Consider the following 20,941-nt stretch of genomic DNA (forward strand, 5'->3'; position numbering starts at 1 on the left):
AAACACTCGTACAAGAAAAGAGAAAAAGGAAAGAAGAGGACCGGTCCGAGGAATAAATGAACTAAAGTAAGTAAAAGCAAAGGAAGAAGATAATGAGTAGCTTTTCGCCACTATTAAGATCTTTGGGTGTGCTGATAGCTTAAATGAGCTTCAGATCTTCCAACCATCCTCTCATTTTTTTTCTTTATTGAGGGGGAAGTGCTGAACCAAAAAGAAAGCATAAAGAAGTGAAACGCCGAAGAGAAGGTTATTTAGGAAAGTATATCAATTATTGAAATCTTGTTCCAGGGTAACATTTATCCATCGCAAGATCTACCTTTTCTTTTGTACTAGATTTCATGGCATGGTGAAAACTCGAGTCTTTGTCAAGTCTGAAATTATCCTACCTGAGTCCAGACCATGGTAAAAAATAAAATAAAATGGGAATATGTCTTTTTTAGATTTCATATATTTTGTTTCTTTAAAATATTTAAAAATTTATTCCAACTCGATTTAATAAAAACATATATCAACATCCGATGATTTGTAGTTCATGTGACGTCAATCTCATTTCCCTCGACTTTAATGAGGTATTTAGGTTTTATTACAATTCCATTGTATCTAATTTCAAGGGTTGATGATGAAGCAAAAATGTTTTTGAACAAATCTGGCGTGGAAGTAGACATGTGTTGGGCATTTGAGATTGCCAAATTATCCAAATCCTAATTCAAAGTTGGCTCATATATTTTATATTCATGCCCCAACGACGGGCATGTAACTATTATTTAGCAATACATATAAATTTAAAAAGAAGGGGGAAAAATGAAAAAAAAAGTAGTAGTTTGTGAAAAAGTTGACCCTTTATTATTGTTGTGATTTTAAAGATAAATGGTAAAAAAAATGACTGGTTTTTTCCATAATTATCTTTCTATTATGAATGAATTATATATAGGTACTATTGCACATTTCTTTCGTTTTTAGTTCTAAAATTGTGCATGCTCCAAGGTGTTCCATATTCCAAGGAAAATGCTAAATATGTGGAGGGTTTAGAATTTGCAAAGGTAGTTCGGTTTGTTTCTCAGTTATGCTAAATAATGGAAATGAAGTCAAAGTAATGAACATAAAAACTGGGAAATATTGAGAGATTGGGCAAGAGAGATTTTGAGCAATGAACTTGTCGGAAGATGTAATTGTAGAAATTTTATCTAGATTACCAGTAAAATCATTGGTCAGATTCAGATGCGTGTGCAAATCATGGTATGTCCTTGTTAGAGATCCTAGTTTCATTACCAAACACTATAAATATCTCTCTTCTAAAGAGGGGGATCATTTATTAGTCATTAAACGTGACAATATCACAAACGAAAGAGTCATCTCGCTGTTGAAAAATGGTGGGGATGGGACTTTCGTTGATCGAGACTTTTCCCCATTTTTGAATGACACATTCGGCCATGTCAGATTGATAGGGCCTTGTAATGGCATTGCTGCTCTATATGGTTTTCATGACAATATTGCTTTATGGAATCCAGCTATAGGGGACCTAAAATTATTGTTAGCGTCGCAAGTATCACGCCCTCCTGATGCCAAAATACGCGGTGGTGATCTCGGAATAGGTTTTGATCCCATCACGAACGATTTCAAAGTCATACAGATCTTATTCTGTGTGTCTCATGAGAGTCGCCCCGTTAATCATGTTGAGATATACTCTTCCAAGACAAATTCATGGAAGAAACATGGCAGTGACATGCCAGCAAATATTATGTACTATAACACATGGAGCATGGTTTACAAGAATGAAACCTTTTGTTGGTGGGCTCAAGATAGCAGTGTTGAGGTGATACTTTCATTCAATATGCGACAAGAAATCTTTGAGAAGACGCCTTTGCCGTCGGGGATTGAAGCTTTGGGAGGAGAAGACAGGATTACAAGAGCAATTTTCACCCTTAAAGAATCAATCGCTTTGATTGTGTATTCTATCAAGCAATTTGATAAAACCTTCAACATATGGGTATTGGATGACTTAACAGGTGCTGCGAATTCTTGGACCAAGGTGTCGAGTATTGGCCCTCTTCCAAGAATTCACAGACCATTGGGATTTTGGAATTATTGGGAGTGGATCCTGGAAAGTAGTTGTGGTGAGTTGGTTCTTTATAATCCTTGTAACAAAGAAATCAAGAATCTAGGAGTTTATGGGAAAAGAAATAGGTTGGAGGTTATCGTTCATAAAGAGAGCCTATTTCCAGTCAACCAAGTTGACGCAGTTTTGTAACTCAATTTCCCTTCCTTTAAATTGTTATATTATATGTATTTGTAGTGCCATACAGTTTCAGACGTCTACTCTTGTAGAGTCTTCTCAGTAATCGAATGACTCGTCGAAGGAATCTTCAATCTTGTACCCTTCTGGTTCATTATTCAGACAAATGAACAAGAAATTAAATCTTACAGAGTAGCAAATGTTTATATCATACTTCTATATATCCCCGTATGAAGTGACAATGACAACTTAATAAAGATTCAGTGCAAACCAGAATGCACAACAAAAACCGACACAGCAAAACCCATGCTTATTGGAGTAATAACCATTAGATATGTTGTCCTACATAAATCACACTCTTCGTATATATTCTGAAGCAGTGACTATTTTTGTTTCCTGATGTCATTCCAAGCTTGACTGGCACTAGCGGATATAGATGATTAAAAACAAGAAAAAAAACAAGAACCTCGGAGGTTATAACCAAATTACATTTAAGAGCATGCTAAACCACAATTGAAGCAATTTTCTTCGATTAACAAGATTATGAACAGTACCATCAAGGCGGTTGGATGACTGGTTAGAACCATAGCAAGACTCTTCTAAAGGTGGATTCGAGATGGCAAATCACGAAGACAAACTCCAGTCCTCAAAAGCAACCTTTAGTCTTTACTTGTCGTATCAAGTTTGCACCGTAGTACTGATATTATGAACACAGGCTCATTAGAAACAATAAAAGGAACATAGAAATATAAACAGCTACGGTGACCAAAAAATGCTAAATAATCATCAATAAATTTTATATCGAATAAATTTAAAATGTAAAAAATCAAAAAATCTTGGACAAAATTTAAAAGTGACTGAACCTGACACAAACTTTCTCAAGGCAAGCCTGTGAGATCATGCAAGATCTATGATATGTAGATATCTAAAAACTTACCTTCAATAGCTTCAAAAGAATCTCCTCCCCGTATTCTGTTTACCATCATTATTTTCATCAGAAAAACCACCGCCACGGCTTGAACGATTCTGCCCAGGTTTTGAACTGCCAAATCCACTGGATCGATCTGATCCAAAATCCCCAAAACCACTTGAGCGACTAGAACCACCAAAGTTTCCAAAACCACTTGAGCGATCTGAGCCGCCTAGGTCTCCAAAACCACTCGAACGGCCAGACCCAAAACCGCCGAAATTGCCAGAGCGGCCAGAACCCTGTCCACCAAATTCCCCACCAGATCCTCCGAAACGTCCCGAACCAAATCCCCCAGCACGACCACCACCAGAATAACCAGCGTTCCCACCAAAACGGCCAGAATTGCCAGAACCGCCAGAACGTCCAAATCCAGAATCACGTCGACCACCTCCCGCATTACCAAAACGACCACCACGATCCATGCCACCGTACATGTCCAAGGCTCCAGCATCAACAGCTATTTTTGGAAGCTAATACAGAGAAATTGTAAAGAATTTAATCATGTGATCAAAACCAACGTGCAAGCGATTAAAAACTAGACTTCTTCAGCAGATCTGAAAGTTTGGAGTCGATACCACTTATGAGACACGCCTCTTATAGTTGTAATTATACATAATTGACAGCTTACCTCGACAAACCGGCAACCAACTTCACGTTCGATGCCCTTAATTTCCCTGTATTGGTGTGCAGAATATATGAGAATCGCATTACCTTTCTTCCCAGCACGACCTGTTCTCCCAGAACGATGAACAAAAAGCTCTGAAGAGTTCGGAAGTTCATAATGTATCACCTGATCAAAATAATCCATCCATTTTAACCCCAGCCCTAGGAACAAAGAAAGGAAAAGACAAGACTTCCAACAAAGGCAACACTAATATTGCATCTCCATTTAGCTGCTCTCCTATGGGTATAACCATTACTATGCTTTAGACGATACAGGATTAAAATTATAGGACGCATCACAAACATGAGATACCTCATATTATGAAGATAGAAAACTCGGTTGATTAATTGCCAAAAGAACCACAAAACTGTAGTCATAACGCCCGTACACCAAAGATGATTCTTGTCACAAATCGTGGTTCTTACATTTTATCTTAATATTAAAGAATGGCAACACATGTTCCATGAATTGGGATAGTCAAAAGAGAAAACCTTGCTAAAGGTTTCTTTTCAAGCATTATAAAAACCATGCATATTTTGTAAGACACCACAACTGCAACTGAAATCTAATTGAGGTCATTTATAACTGTGGATACTCAAGTTAAAATTTAGACAGTAGAAAATAACCTATTTTCTCTGTGTAATAGCCTATTATTACAAACAGAATGCACCATAAACAAGAACACATGAGAATAGAAAGAAGAATCACCAGATCAACATTGGGTACATCAAGGCCACGGGCAGCTACATCAGTAGCCACTAGAGTATTAAAGCGTCCCTCTCGAAAAGCAGATAAAGTTCTTTCCCTTTGGTTCTGTGAAATATCACCATGCAATGCTTCACACTTCAAGTTTCTTTGCATGGCATATGCCAATTGATCAGCATCACGCTTGGTTTGTGTGAATACAATACATTTGCCTCCCTTTGCATGCTCCTGGTATATAATATGAATATAAAGTAGAAAAAAGTTCGATTTCAGATTATAACTGCCTCTTAATATAGTAAAATTAAATGCCAGAGTAAATGCAGTTTCCATAACAAATATCTAGTCAACCATGTCAGAAATTGAAGATCTACATTCATACAGTTATTAAAGGTCCAATGATAGCTGGCCTTTCGCGCATATCGGCAGCAATCGCATATAAGGAAATCCCATCTGCTAATTTCTGATCAGATTCTCCCACCTGCAGTACATATTTGCAATCAATAAGTTCATGTGAAGATTAAAAAAATGAATTTTTTTTAAAAGAAGGCTGGAAGTAATCCAAATAGTAGCTGTAGAACTTGCTCAAAGCAACCAAAAATAATAATGCAAAATAACGGAATCTTCATCTCACCAGATCAATGGTAACTGGGTTTTTCAAAAACTTTTGTGTAAGTCTCAAAATCCAATTTGGCATTGTAGCTGAAAACATCAAGGTTTGATGCTTCTGCGTGATATATCCCAAGATAACCTCAACGTCATCCGCGAATCCCACATTAAGCATTTGATCAGCTTCATCAAGAACAACAAACTGCACCTCTGACAAATTTAAAGCACCACGCTTAATCAAATCAATGACGCGACCAGGAGTGCCAACGATCACATCAACACCATGGTCAAGAGTACTCATTTGGCTTGAAATAGGAACACCACCATAGACGCATAGAGTATCTAATTTTGGCGCTGATTCAGAAAACTCTTTGTCCACTTGACGAGCAAGTTCTCTGGTAGGAGCCAATATAAGTGCCAAAGGATTCCGACCCTGTCTGGATGACAATAAGCATTACAAAAGATTTTAGCCTGTAACAATTGATGATTCTGAATCAATTAACACACTGAACTACTCAAAATTTTCATCACATATAACCAACCCGTGCTTCTCATTGTATCGAATTATTTTATCCATGATGGGAATTCCGAAAGCTAGAGTCTTCCCAGTTCCCGTCCTAGCTCGGCCAATCATGTCGCGTCCCTGCATAGCAGGTTCCAAAACAGCCCTCTACAATTGACAAGGAATAAAAATATATTATCTGCTTTGCAAATCGAAAAGAGCAACCACTTTAAGAGATGACGTACAAAAGAAAGGAAAATCGAAAAGAAAAATGCAACTTGTAAAATCCATCATCCACTAGGTTTTTTCCACTCAAATGCTAATCCCTTCTATTCAATTCCAAATTTGTGAATTCAAACACACTAAAAAGTTCAAGAAAGCAATAGCTTGCTTCCCAGCAACCCCTGTTCTCCGTTTATTCTATTCTTTTTCTTTTTTTTTATCGTGCTTTAGGCATGCCCATTCACTTCGTTTTTTTAGGGGCACCCTAGGGCTAAAGGTCCGGAAGAGCGAGATATAGAGTCAAAGTGTAGAAAAATATCAAATTTCATCCCGTGTTGAGTTTACCTGAATGGGGAAAAGCCTTTGGATACTCTTTCGAGCCAAGGCCGAGACAATCTCCTGCGATATCCCGAGCTTGGAAATCTCAAGCCCATCATCAGCGGGCCCGTCATCGGATAAGTCAGCGACGGCATACTCCGCCCACAAAGCCCGGCCGGAATGAAATCCCCTGAGAGTCGAGTGGAAAAACGACGAAGGCTTAGGCAGAGCTCTGGTAGAGGGAATTTGCGGAGAAATGAGGGCATTTGACGAAGGCGGTGGTGGGTTCTCCGGGAAGAAATGGGTGAGAGCGGTGAGAGCCAACCTCTTCGATGAAGTAGCAGATGATGATCTCCTGAGCAAGAGGAGGCTACCCATTTCTTGTATGCGATCAATCAAGCTTTGAGGAGTGGTGGTCGGGAATATAAAACCCTAGAGAGGGTTGGGTTTTGTTAGGGTTTATTGAGGACGTCTGATAAATAATAAGTAATCACAGGGAGTGAAGAGGGTTTTTGACTGTCTTCCCACATGCAACCGCTTCGTTGGATATTTTCAACGTGAAATGACAAAAACACCCAAACACATCGTTTTCTTAATTTCTTATAATAATAAAATTAAATATTTGACTTGGATTTAGGTTTTCAGATAAATGGATCTTAGGTTCGATTTTCGTCGGTTCCTGGTAGTTTTTCAAATTTATGTAGGTAGATTTAGAAAATTTTTTTGTATTTCTTCTGCTCTAGCTAGATAAGCATTTCTCGAGTCCATATCTAAGTTCAGTCTATTATGCGGACAGTTACTTTATATAGAAATTGTACTTATACACAAAAAAATAATTGATTCGTTTAGAGGCATAGAAAACAATTTGTATTTAATTAATGTCATATGCTCATGTCGTTTTTATCTGGTGTATGTTTTATGGATCGAATAAATTAATGGTTTATATAGGTTTAATTGAAATTATTCTTAAAAAATCCACTTAGCCCTTTAATTCTCACCTGAATCTTTTTCTAACTCGTTGTTTCATATAGTTTGAAAACTTTTTTTTTTTTTTTTTTGGATAAAAACTCATTTGTTTGTTAATAAATTTTAGTATATTCGCAATTCATAAAATCTAAGTATTTATGATGTCTTATATATGGACATTAGCAATCGAGGTACGCATTGTCTGTGTCATGGATATGTGTGAGTTGTGACAAAATAAAATTTTGTTTTAAAAAATAATGAGAGAAATAACATTTGTTTAAAAAGAAACGAAATAAAGTGGAGCTTGTTTTTGCTAAGATAATTGTGTGTAGTAAGATAATGGGAAGATGATCATACGTACGTGAGAAGATAAATGAGAGTTTAGAAGGACCGAGTATTTTTTTTAAGAACAAATGGTATTTTAGATAAATTCAAAATTATACCATGACTTCATGTTGGTAATATAAGGTGCTCTTGTATCTATCCTATACTAGTATTTCGTTCATGCACTGTATGCTCGTATAGATCGTTTTTTTTTAACAAAAATAAAAAATAAAAATAAATTTTAAAATACAAAAAAATATAACGTTTTTTGAAACAAATATTCATAAAAACGCAATAGATATATCAATTTTATAAAGTGAGTGTCATTTGGTAAATAACAAAATATTTAATGGCTAAAAAAAAAAGCCATTTAAAATGACTAATTTGTTTAATAATTTTGGTTTTATTGAAAATTAAATTAAGATATGATATAATGATAATTTCAAACAATGTTCTAAAAAGCGCTAGTCGGTAGGCGGGCGGTGACCCACCGCCTAGCGCCTAACCGCCTAGGCGACCGTCTAGGCGGGGCCTAGGCGATTTTTTTTAAACTTAAATAATAAATAACTTTGAATATTTATGAGTTTTACTATAAAATATAATTTTTATATCTTATAGGCGGATCTAGACGGTGCCTTTTAGAACACTGATTTCAAATCAAGTTTCACAAATTAATTGAAAGTTAGTTAATTAGATGGTCTCTACTATAATCTTACCATTTAATAAAGCATCAACCCCTTATAGTAACTGATTTGGTAATTTATGTGTGTAGAGTAAAATATCCTTCAATTTTATTTATTGATAAAAAATAATTGAATGACAATATAGTAATTTACATGACTCATTTTAAATCCAACTTCTCATCCAACTTCTCATCCCAAGCCCATGTTTTCTCCACTTTTCTCACTACCTTTTATTTTTTATACATTATATTTCACACCAACGTGTGTGCGTGTAGTAACTCAGAACTCATTTTAAGATAATAATATGTTAAACATGATTAAGGGTTATGTAGTACCTAAAATCCAAATCTACTAATTCGCATATATTAAATTAAATAAATATTATGGTTATTATTTTTAAGTTTAATTGATTTAAATTCTTTATTTGAATTATGTGTTAATAGAATATCATTTATTTATTCAAATGATTTTGTTGTGAAACTTATTTATTTTAAATATTTTAGAGGTATAAGCTTACTTATTTAAATGATTTTAATTAATTATTTAGTTTATTCATTTAAATGATTTTAAATGCCTAGCTTATTTAGTTAAATTCTTTTATCTATCCAAATCATTTTAAAGGTTTTTATACTGCTTGTGTATTTATTTAAACTAATTTTAAACGTTTTTCTAGTTGTTTAAATTATTTTAATCGCTCTGCTATTTTTTTAAAATATTTCATTTATTGCAGTGACATCAAAATATTTAAAGTGTTGATTTTAATTCCTAAGATAGTGCCTAAATTCATTTTTAATATTTATGATTTTAATTGTTTGGATTTTTTTTAATTGCTTAAGTTTCCTTAAAAGTTTAAGTGCTCAAATATTTTAAGTTATTATTATTGAAATTTTTGAGGCAGTGACTTCCGGTTCCGGTGCTTGGCGATGGTGAATTTTGGCGGTAAATTCCAAGATTTGTTATTTTAAAAGTTTAGTAGAGAGGTCAGAGAAAATTAGATGAGAGTTCGGAAGTTAGAAGTTTCCGGGTATCAGAAATAATTTTTCTTATTATTGCAATATTGGGCCTATTCTTTAACTTTTTCAAAAGTTAGAATTTTCATAAAGCCGGATTAGTAAAACCCAATTTAATATTTTAATTTGGGGTTTTTAAACTTAGAAATTTTATTAGTGTAAGTTAGTAGGCAAAGTTGTAGTACTTTAAAGTTGTACTTTTAAAGCAACACTCACACCTACTTTTAATTACTTACACCTATGCTTACACACACATGTACACACTACACACTTCAATTTTAAACACAATAAAACATTTTTGGGAAACCCTAGTCTTCCAAACAAATCAAAGAGCCGCCTCATTCTTCTCTTCTCTCCTCTCCCATTCTCTTTTTCTGATCGGCCGCCCCATTCTCCAAGCTCCCGCCGCCGCCGCCTCCTGCCACCACCGCCGTCGGAGGAGGACCACCTAGGGAGGTTGTTCTTGAAGTTAGTCAAGTGTTTCCAGCCTTCATCCTCTCATTTCGTTTTTCTTGGGTTTTTGGTAGGCAAGGCAAGTATGAGCATTTCTTGGGCACTCAAGCTAGCTATTATGTTCTTGCTCCTAACTTTTTCTTAAATTTCGAAATAATTATGATTTTTCAACATGTAGGGCTCGATTTTACCTCTGAAAATTCAGATTTGTATGCGTGATTTTCGAATTTATGTTTTAGCTTGGGTTTTAAGTTGTTGTATGGTGATTTGTGATTGGAGGCATGAGGTATTTTGAATGTTTGATGTAATTTCGATTTTTCCAGAAGTTATGTGCCCTAGAATTCGAAATTTTGCATGTGTAAGGGCTGGAATTGAAGTGAGTTTGAAGCATTTTAATGATTTGCATTGGTCTTGATTGATTATTCATGAGTTTGACGCATTTTGGTGCATGATCATGTGATTTTCGAAATGTGGAGTTAGAGTGAGGTTGAGGGTTTCCTAAGTGTTTGTGGAAAGTCCTAAGACACATGGGTGTGTTTGGTGGTTTGGAAGGAGTTAAAGGCAAGGGAAAAGGGCTTGGGATGGTTTCCTCCAAGTAGAAGAGTTGTAAGGTGTGATCTCTATGGGCAGGCCATGTAAGGACCCGATTTTACTCTATTAATTTATTTGTGTGTTAAAAATATTGATTTTTAAATATCGGTTTATAGACGATATTAAATGAATATGTTATTTATAGAGCACACAGGAGTTGAAATAACTCGAACCGGGTCCAGTTTGAACCCCGAATGAATAAAATAAGACACACATTAAACTAATACATAATATATATAACGCATAATCTTTCTCCTCCATTTGTTTTTCCACCGCCTTCGCCCGTCTGTTCTTTTCCGTTTCTTTTCAATTTCAAAATCTTCCTATCGCTTCAAATCTCCGTATCTCCTTCGTTTTTGGCCGGATTTCAAAAGTAAATATAGTTCCGGAATCCTCGCGACGAGAGCTATCTTTTGGTACCCATATTTCATATTTTTAGTGAAGTTTCCGAAAAACCCGTCGCACAGCTGCCGCCGTTCGCTGCCGCCGTCCGCCGCCGTTCGCCGCCGCCGATCGTCGCCGGAGTTTAGGGGTTGTGTTAGTTGTTTAACCCTTTAATTCCAAGCTTTGAGGTATAATGTTGAATTTAGGGTTTTGAATTTTGGGTATTTCGATTCAATTGACATCCGATAATTGATATTTGATTTATTATTGGTTGTAGGTATTATACCGGACTCGATTGGAGGTATTGACTATTTTTCAGAAATTATTGGGGCATTATTTCGAATTTCCAGATTATTTAAATTGGGATTTTTGAAGTTTAGAGCTATTTAAATCACTGTTTGGATTTCTAGATGTGCTAGAATTAATATATATAAATTTCAGAATTTTTGGGAATTTTCTGGAAAAATTCAGATTATGATATTTTTGGTATTTCGACTTTTAGAGTCGTAAATTCGATATTTGGTTATTGATAGGATGTTTTAATATTAAATATAAATTTTAGGATTTATGAGCAATTTTTCTGGAATTACAGATTCTGAAAATTTGGGATTGGAATATCCGAGAAATACTTGAGATATTTCTGTGGTAATTAAGTGTCGGTTGAGGTACGTATGAGCTGTTTATATTACGACGTCTATAATGACATGTAATGATATTAAATATTTTGTAATGAGTGATAATGTGTTTTATGTGCTTACGTGGATTATATGATTGCATTCACTAATTTATAAATTTACATAGCACGTTGAGCCTTGACTCCTTTGATTACTATTGATATTGATCTCTTGAGATGTATTGAGTCATCATGGAGCGAGTGACATTATTTTAGTGCACTCCTGAGATAGTATGAGGCACGGACAGGTAGCTCCTGTCGCCCTCTGATGCTACGTACGACACTCCTGATGACAGCATGAGGCTGGACGGGTCGCTCCTGTCACCCTCCGATGCTACGTGTATGGATTAGCAGTGATGATTCGAGGTCTGCTGCGTTCCTGGCACGGGTGGCCACTGAGTTTATTGTGATACGATTATTTGGACTCCTTTTGGTATTCCTATTTCATTGATACCTGTCACGCATTACATTGCATTTCATTGCATTGTACTTGATTTTATTCATGTCAGTTATATTTGTCGTAATTTTTATAGTTCGTCGTACTGGGGTCCGACCCCTGTTTTCTTTTTATGCTGTGGTTGTTTGTGATTCCATAGCAGGTTATCCAGGGGGATTTGACGCATCTGGTGGAGCGTCATCTAGTGGTACCCAGTGAGGCGAGCGTGGAGTTGAGTTCCCAGATATATATTATATATATCATTTTAGCGAGTTTTATATTTGCCGGGGTGATGCCCTGTGTATCTGTATAAATAGTTTTGGACTTTGTTTTGAATTGTTATTTGTATGATCGAGCCTTGCCGGCTCTGCATGTGTTTAGTCCTGGCCAGTGCGGCTATAGGTGTGTAAATTGGAGTTGTGACTCTATTTTCGAGTATATATTGTTGGTTGTGTTGTACAAGTTTTTGGGATGTCCTATTTACGAATAGGTCATGCCGAAATTTCTGTAGGCCCAAACGCAAATTTTTAACTCGTTTTCGCTGTTTACATTAATTAATCCTGGTTGTTTGATCATTAAATATTAAATCAGGACACGGGCCCTTTCATTTGGTATCAGAGCATATACTGGGATATGCTCGAATTAGAGTCTAGGACACTCGAGTTTAGACACTAACAAAATGGTTGCGTATGTGTGTGACTACTTGTTCTTACGTGACTTACTTGTGGTGCTTATTTTTGAACGTATTTGTTAGAACCAGTAGTTCTTGGCTTTAGAATTAGTTTATGAATTCTATTAGAACTCTGAATTTCTATCATAGTTTTCTATTCGTTAAGATATTTTTGCCTGTGTATTTAAATCCTTGTGTCTTGTAGAATGGCACCAGGAGGAAGAGGTAGAAAAGGGAAGGAAGTTGTCGAAGAGTCTGCAGCGATAAATGTTAGAAATCTTGATGATATTGTCAGGGGAAGACGTGGTCGACCAGCTGTTCAGCCTCCGAAAGATGTGGAATTAGAGGTGGAACAACAACCACGGGTAAATCCTGACAAAGGAAAAGCGATTCAGGCTGAGGCTGATCCAGTAACCCAATTGACTGAGAAAATGGGAGGAATACGATTAATAATTTCTCAATTTCAGGAGTTGCGTCCGCAAAAGTTCTTTGGCAATGAAGGAAGTGAGAAAGCTACTAGTTGGTTGAAAAGTCTCAACAATATGTTTAATGGATTAGAATATCCTGATGACATTCGACTGAAGTTAGTTCCTTTTCAGCTGAAAGACCGAGCGCAACTGTGGTGGGAAACGACAGCAGAAACACTTTCTGATTCTGGTGAAAAGATCACATGGGAAGTATTTTGTAAGCAGTTTGCACAAGAATATGCACCACCATCTTATTATTCTGCTAAAGAAGATGAATTTAATCTGTTGGTGCAAGGCAATAAATCTGTTGCTGAATATGCTTCTCAGTTCTCTGCTCTTCTGCCTTATGTCCCACATGTTGCAAAGAATGATCGGTCAAAGCTTTCACATTTTCTGAAAGGGCTTACACGAACGATCCATACTTTGGTGACTACTGGAACTCCATCTACTTATATGAAAGCAGTAGAAAAGGCCAAGAAAATTGAAGCAAGTCTACTAAGGAGTGAACCACAATCAATCCCAGCATCTGTTCCTCAAGGAGCTGGAAGCAGTTCACAGACACCAATGGGTTTACCTTCATATCAGCCTATTCAATCTTCTCAGCAAGCGAAAAGGCCTTGGTTTAAAGCTAGAGGGAAGCCATTTAAAAAGAAACCACAGTCTAGTTCCTCCAGTTCCAGTGGTAGTCGTGGTGGAAGTTCAGTTGGATCATCTGGGAGAGTGTACTGTGACAGATGTGGTGGTAATCATTTGAGTGCACATTGTACAGGATTTCCAGGAACTTGTTATACTTGTGGGCAGGCTGGACATTCGTCTCGAGTATGTCCAAATGCTGGAAGACAGCAATTTCAGCCACAACAGTTTGGCCAGTTTCCTGGACGACCATCATTCAGACCATATGCTCCTGTACCACAGTTTGTTCCTACACAGCCTTATATTCCAGGACAGTCCACTCAGCAGCCTAGGTATCCATCTCCTCAGAGTCAGCAGCGTTTTCCAGGTCCACAGCAGGTTCAAGTCCATGCTCTGACTCAGGATCAGGCACAAGATGCACCTGGGGGAGTTATTGCAGGTATTTGTTATATTTTTGAGTATCCTGCACGTATCTTGATAGACACAGGAGCATCTCATTCATTTTTATCTGTTACATTTGCTGATGAGCATGAGATTGCTTTTACTCCGTTATTGGATACTGTGTCTGTTGCTACTCCTGCTGGTGTTTTCTTGATGTCTAATGAGATAGTGTTGAATTGTGTGATTAGATTTGAGGATAAGATCATGATAACTAATTTAATCAAACTAGCTATGTCTGATTTTGACTGTATCGTGGGTATGGATACACTGATGAATTATAGAGCTACGGTTGATTGTTTTCATGGCATTGTGAGATTTAGACCGTATTATGGCAATAAGTGGAATTTTTATGGTAGTGATTCACAATCTCGCATTCCATTAGTATCGGCAATGGAAATGTTTAGATTATTGTCGATAGGAAATGAAGGAGTTATGATTTATGCTCTAGATGCGACGAAGGAAGAGAAATTGAAAGTTTCAGATATCCCTGTAGTTAAGGATTTTACTGATGTATTTCCTGATGAGATTCCGGGTTTTCCGCCTCAAAGGGAAATAGATCTTAGCATTGAATTAATGCCAGGGACAAGTCCTATTTTTCGAGCTCCATATCGATTAGCTCCAGCAGAATTGAAAGAACTCAAGACGCAATTGCAAGATTTGCTGGAAAAAGGTTATATTAGACCAAGTGTATCACCTTGGGGTGCTCCAGTCTTGTTTGTGAAGAAGAAAGACGGAACGATGAGAATGTGCATCGATTATCGACAATTGAATCAGGCTACTGTGAAGAATAAGTATCCTTTGCCACGAATTGATGACTTGTTTGATCAGTTGCAGGGTACATCTGTATATTCTAAAATTGATCTTCGTTCCGGATATCATCAACTTCGAGTTCGAGAGGAAGATGTTTCCAAGACAGCATTTCGAACGCGTTACGGACATTATGAATTCTTAGTTGTGCCTTTCGGGTTGACTAATGCTCCAGCAGTTTTTATGGATTTAATGAATCGTGTGTTTCGGGAATTCATAGATCGATTTGTTATCGTTTTCATTGATGACATTTTGATTTATTCTAAGTCAAGGAAGGATCATAAAGAACATTTGACGTTAGTACTTCAGAAACTCAGAACATCACAATTATATGCTAAGTTTTCGAAGTGTGAATTTTGGCTGGACAGAGTATTATTTCTAGGACATATGATATCAGCACAAGGAGTATCTGTCGATCCTAGTAAAATTGAAGCTGTTCTTAATTGGTCTCGACCAACCAATGTCTCTGAGATTCGTAGTTTTTTGGGTTTGGCTGGATATTATAGGCGTTTCATCAAGGGATTTTCTGAAATAGCTAGGCCTATGACTATATTAACGCAAAAAGATCGACGTTTTGTGTGGACTGGGGAATGTGAAGCTAGTTTTCAGACTTTGAAAGAGAAATTGACTACGGCTCCAGTACTAGCATTACCTTCTCAGGCTCAGGTGGGTTTGTTATCTGTACAGATGCTTCTTTGAATGGACTGGGTTGTGTTTTGATGCAAAATGGACGCGTGATTGCGTATGCATCTCGTCAATTGAAATCACATGAGACTCGTTATCCAGTTCATGATTTAGAATTGGCTGCCATTGTGCATGCATTGAAAATATGGCGTCATTATCTGTACGGTGAGCAGTTTGTGATTTATTCTGATCATAAGAGTCTGAAATATTTATTCACACAGTCTAATTTGAATATGAGACAACGTCGATGGTTGGAACTGCTTAAGGATTTTGACTGTGATATTCAATACCAGCCAGGAAACGTGAATCAAGTTGCAGATGCTTTGAGCAGAAAAGTTCATACTAAGATGTTGGCATCTTTAACTATTTCTAAAGTTCATGAGCATTTGAGAACTTCAGGATGGACTTATCGAGCTAAAGGTAATCATTTCATAGTTTCATCTATACAAGTTGAACCACGAATAATTTCGAAAATCAAAGAAGCACAAAAGACTGATCCATATATTCATCATTTGAAAGAATTAACTCCAGCTGGTCAGTCAGGGAAATTTCTTGTTGCTTCTGATGGATGTTTGCGTTATAATGGTAGACTTGTGGTTCCGAATTTGATAGATTTGAAAGACAATATACTACGAGAAGCTCATTGTAGTCGACATAGTGTACATCCTGGAATTAGAAAGATGTATCATATCTTGAAAGCCCATTACTGGTGGGAAGGTATGAAGAATGATATTTCTGATTTTGTGGCTAAGTGTTTGACGTGTCAACAAGTTAAGGCTGAAAGAATGAGACCAGGTGGTATGTTACTTAGTCTTGAAGTACCACAGTGGAATTGGGAACACATTACTATGGATTTCGTGACACACCTACCTCGATCTAATCGTGGTTGTGATGCCATTTGGGTTATTGTGGATAGATTGTCTAAATCTGCCCATTTTATTCCATATGATCGTACGTGGACATATACGAAAATGGCGAAAATGTACATTGATCAGATAGTGCGATTGCATGGTGTGCCAGTTACTATAGTATCAGACCGTGATCCCAGATTTACTTCTAAGTTTTGGTCTAGTTTGCAATCATCTTTAGGTTCTAAATTGGCCGTGAGTACTGCCTATCATCCACAGACAGATGGTCAATCTGAAAGAACTATTCAGACACTTGAAGATTTATTACGAGCTGTTGTGATGGATTTTAGTGGCGGTTGGCAAGAATCTTTAGCTTTGGTGGAATTCTCTTACAATAATAGTTATCATGTATCTATCGGGATGGCACCATTTGAAGCCTTGTATGGCAGAAAATGTAGATCTCCGATATGTTGGGAAGAAGTAGGAGAACGACAGTTGTCAGGACCAGAGTTTATTCAAGAGATGAAAGAAAAAGTTGACCTGATCAGGAAAAGAATGAAAGCAGCCCAGGATCGTCAAGCCAGCTATGCTAATAACAGACGTAGACCTTTAGAATTTCAGGTTGGCGATTTTGTTTTCTTGAAAGTATCACCATTTCGTGGTACTATGAGATTTGGGCGTAAAGGGAAATTAGCTCCTCGTTATATCGGTCCATACGAGATTGTTGAGAAAATTGGTATTTTAGCGTATCGTTTGAACTTGCCGCAGAGTTTGTCTGCGATACATGATGTATTTCACGTATCTATGCTGCGGAAGTATGAACCAGATCCTTCTCATATCTTGAGGGCTGATGATGTGGAGTTGGATAGTTCCCTTAGCTATGTTGAGTATCCAGTGCAGATTCTTGATCGTAAAGAAAAGCAACTGAGGAACAAGACGATTCCTTTGGTTATGGTAGAATGGAGTAGACATGGAAGAGAAGAAGCTACATGGGAATTGGAGTCTCGAATGCGTCAAGAATGGCCTCATTTGTTTGACAATGTTATGAATTATGCCTTGTACTCTGATTTCCCTATGTACTATCAGTGGTAGATGTTTAACCACTTTGTATATAAGTTTGATGTGTGTTTAATTTCGAGGACGAAATCTTCTTTTTAGAGGGAGAGAAATGTAAGGACCCGATTTTACTCTATTAATTTATTTGTGTGTTAAAAATATTGATTTTTAAATATCGGTTTATAGACGATATTAAATGAATATGTTATTTATAGAGCACACAGGAGTTGAAATAACTCGAACCGGGTCCAGTTTGAACCCCGAATGAATAAAATAAGACACACATTAAACTAATACATAATATATATAACGCATAATCTTTCTCCTCCATTTGTTTTTCCACCGCCTTCGCCCGTCTGTTCTTTTCCGTTTCTTTTCAATTTCAAAATCTTCCTATCGCTTCAAATCTCCGTATCTCCTTCGTTTTTGGCCGGATTTCAAAAGTAAATATAGTTCCGGAATCCTCGCGACGAGAGCTATCTTTTGGTACCCATATTTCATATTTTTAGTGAAGTTTCCGAAAAACCCGTCGCACAGCTGCCGCCGTTCGCTGCCGCCGTCCGCCGCCGTTCGCCGCCGCCGATCGTCGCCGGAGTTTAGGGGTTGTGTTAGTTGTTTAACCCTTTAATTCCAAGCTTTGAGGTATAATGTTGAATTTAGGGTTTTGAATTTTGGGTATTTCGATTCAATTGACATCCGATAATTGATATTTGATTTATTATTGGTTGTAGGTATTATACCGGACTCGATTGGAGGTATTGACTATTTTTCAGAAATTATTGGGGCATTATTTCGAATTTCCAGATTATTTAAATTGGGATTTTTGAAGTTTAGAGCTATTTAAATCACTGTTTGGATTTCTAGATGTGCTAGAAATTAATATATAAATTTCAGAATTTTTGGGAATTTTCTGGAAAAATTCAGATTATGATATTTTTGGTATTTCGACTTTTAGAGTCGTAAATTCGATATTTGGTTATTGATAGGATGTTTTAATATTAAATATAAATTTTAGGATTTATGAGCAATTTTTCTGGAATTACAGATTCTGAAAATTTGGGATTGGAATATCCGAGAAATACTTGAGATATTTCTGTGGTAATTAAGTGTCGGTTGAGGTACGTATGAGCTGTTTATATTACGACGTCTATAATGACATGTAATGATATTAAATATTTTGTAATGAGTGATAATGTGTTTTATGTGCTTACGTGGATTATATGATTGCATTCACTAATTTATAAATTTACATAGCACGTTGAGCCTTGACTCCTTTGATTACTATTGATATTGATCTCTTGAGATGTATTGAGTCATCATGGAGCGAGTGACATTATTTTAGTGCACTCCTGAGATAGTATGAGGCACGGACAGGTAGCTCCTGTCGCCCTCTGATGCTACGTACGACACTCCTGATGACAGCATGAGGCTGGACGGGTCGCTCCTGTCACCCTCCGATGCTACGTGTATGGATTAGCAGTGATGATTCGAGGTCTGCTGCGTTCCTGGCACGGGTGGCCACTGAGTTTATTGTGATACGATTATTTGGACTCCTTTTGGTATTCCTATTTCATTGATACCTGTCACGCATTACATTGCATTTCATTGCATTGTACTTGATTTTATTCATGTCAGTTATATTTGTCGTAATTTTTATAGTTCGTCGTACTGGGGTCCGACCCCTGTTTTCTTTTTATGCTGTGGTTGTTTGTGATTCCATAGCAGGTTATCCAGGGGGATTTGACGCATCTGGTGGAGCGTCATCTAGTGGTACCCAGTGAGGCGAGCGTGGAGTTGAGTTCCCAGATATATATGTATATATATCATTTTAGCGAGTTTTATATTTGCCGGGGTGATGCCCTGTGTATCTGTATAAATAGTTTTGGACTTTGTTTTGAATTGTTATTTGTATGATCGAGCCTTGCCGGCTCTGCATGTGTTTAGTCCTGGCCAGTGCGGCTATAGGTGTGTAAATTGGAGTTGTGACTCTATTTTCGAGTATATATTGTTGGTTGTGTTGTACAAGTTTTTGGGATGTCCTATTTACGAATAGGTCATGCCGAAATTTCTGTAGGCCCAAACGCAAATTTTTAACTCGTTTTCGCTGTTTACATTAATTAATCCTGGTTGTTTGATCATTAAATATTAAATCAGGACACGGGCCCTTTCAGGCCAATTCTGTTTTTGGGGCAGGGGAGGAACTGAACGAGATCTGGGCGTGGTTAGGATTGGTCCTAAGTCTAGGTTATGATGGTGTGGTCGCGTCGGTATAAAATGGGCTCGTTTCAGTTAAGTATTCAATGAATTATGGGTCTTTGAAGTTGAGGTGTCGGTGCAGAATTTTTGGAAGAAATAAGGGGCTGTCCAAAGTTGAGTTGTGTATGCATTGCTTGAGGTGTCAAATGAGGATACAATCTGGTCCTAGGGGTTGTTTGTAGTGTATGGAAAGTGTTGGTTCGAGCGAGGTCGAATTCGGTTAAGGTAAGAATGAGATATGGGCTTTTGGGTGCGATTGCTCGGGTTATGCCTTGGTTGTGAGCAATAGAGTTAAGTATGGGTCTTAGCACCTAGGGGCAGCCACTCTCCCATCCTATGTCCACAACTTTGTGTTGATTCTCATCTCCTAAATTTGCATGTTTGTATGTTTGAGTCTCTTGCTTGATCATTGAGTAAATATTTTCAAGTACATTACATCTACATATGCATGCTGAGTTTTTATATCAAGGCAAGAAATAAAGTATGAAAGAAATATTTTTATGAACGAAATGAGATGATTGTGACTATAGAAATGACGTGTATGTGTGGGGTTGGGAGACGTTGTGACCTACTTTACCAAAGGATGTGTATGTGTGGGGTTGAGAGACGTCTTGGCCTACCTTATCAAATATAGACGTGTATGTGTGGGGTTAAGAGAAATCTTGGCCTCCCTTACCAATCACAGGGCAAGACGAGTTTGGGAGATATCCTGACTTCCTTGCGGCATAGTGCACTGCAGCCATGATCATGATAGAAACCACATGGTCACAATTCAAGGATCTAAGTTCTCAGTTTCAGTTTAAATATCAATTGACTCGTCTTATTGCATTCAGTTTTCAGTCATGCATGAGTTTCAGATAAGTTAAGAAAGTTTAAGAGTTGCATAGCGTGAGTTGGCGTGTGTTCATCATTTACATGTTGTCTCATTCTCTTGTAGCATGCGCATTTTTACAGCTTAAGTTTCAAGTATATTATGTACAGTATTTTGAGTATTACTGCAGTTATTTTAAACCCTTGTTATTACACTGTTTATACTTGCCGAGTCATTAGACTCACTATACTTGTTTGTTTGCCAGGTGAGGAAGAGTTCCTAGGGACTGAGGGGCAGGATCCTCGGGGTTGAAGCCGCCGGTGGTGCAAGGACCTATGACCGTCGCTACTTTTATGTTCTGCATAAGACTATGATTGTAGTAAAGAATTTTAGTTTGAGTACTTTCAGTTTAGCCAGGATGTGTTCTCCCTGTGCTTAAATTTTAGTCTTTCAAATTGTTATTGCTATTATTGCAACCGTGTGGGGTTGCCTTTTTCCTTTCGTGATTTATGATTATCGCAGTTAGGA

The 20,941-nt window shown here is 37.2% G+C and overlaps 3 protein-coding genes across 4 annotated transcripts; 2 read left to right on the forward strand and 1 right to left on the reverse strand.

Annotated features, from left to right (window-relative positions):
- The first annotated feature begins 1,147 nt into the window (after positions 1–1,147).
- On the forward strand, positions 1,148–2,699 carry LOC140887382 (F-box/kelch-repeat protein At3g23880-like). Its single transcript, XM_073294602.1, has one exon. The coding sequence runs from the start codon at positions 1,148–1,150 to the stop codon at positions 2,246–2,248; it is 1,101 nt and encodes a 366-aa protein (XP_073150703.1). The 3' UTR covers positions 2,249–2,699.
- A 6-nt stretch (positions 2,700–2,705) lies between these two features.
- Positions 2,706–6,704, reverse strand: LOC140887380 (DEAD-box ATP-dependent RNA helicase 53, mitochondrial-like). The gene is made up of 8 exons (XM_073294601.1): positions 6,248–6,704; positions 5,721–5,848; positions 5,204–5,615; positions 4,952–5,050; positions 4,576–4,800; positions 3,832–3,993; positions 3,171–3,673; positions 2,706–2,930 (listed from the first exon to the last, which is right to left on the reverse strand). The coding sequence occupies exons 1-7, from the start codon at positions 6,596–6,598 to the stop codon at positions 3,182–3,184; spliced, it is 1,869 nt and encodes a 622-aa protein (XP_073150702.1). The 5' UTR covers positions 6,599–6,704; the 3' UTR covers positions 2,706–2,930; positions 3,171–3,181.
- Positions 6,705–10,328: 3,624 nt separating this feature from the next.
- Positions 10,329–19,448, forward strand: LOC140891065 (uncharacterized). Of its 2 annotated transcripts, XM_073299320.1 has the most exons (8): positions 10,329–10,819; positions 10,909–10,932; positions 11,224–11,971; positions 12,616–13,949; positions 17,884–17,948; positions 18,078–18,101; positions 18,392–18,464; positions 19,069–19,448. In XM_073299320.1, the coding sequence occupies exons 4-7, from the start codon at positions 12,617–12,619 to the stop codon at positions 18,446–18,448; spliced, it is 1,479 nt and encodes a 492-aa protein (XP_073155421.1). In that variant the 5' UTR covers positions 10,329–10,819; positions 10,909–10,932; positions 11,224–11,971; position 12,616; the 3' UTR covers positions 18,449–18,464; positions 19,069–19,448. The 2 variants fall into 2 exon arrangements, with proteins under 2 accessions (XP_073155421.1, XP_073155422.1); XM_073299321.1 differs by having other exon boundaries at positions 17,884–17,988; positions 18,392–19,448.
- Positions 19,449–20,941: the final 1,493 nt, after the last annotated feature.

The sequence above is a fragment of the Henckelia pumila genome, chromosome 3, assembly GCF_033568475.1.
Source record: "Henckelia pumila isolate YLH828 chromosome 3, ASM3356847v2, whole genome shotgun sequence".
NCBI lineage: Eukaryota > Viridiplantae > Streptophyta > Magnoliopsida > Lamiales > Gesneriaceae > Henckelia > Henckelia pumila.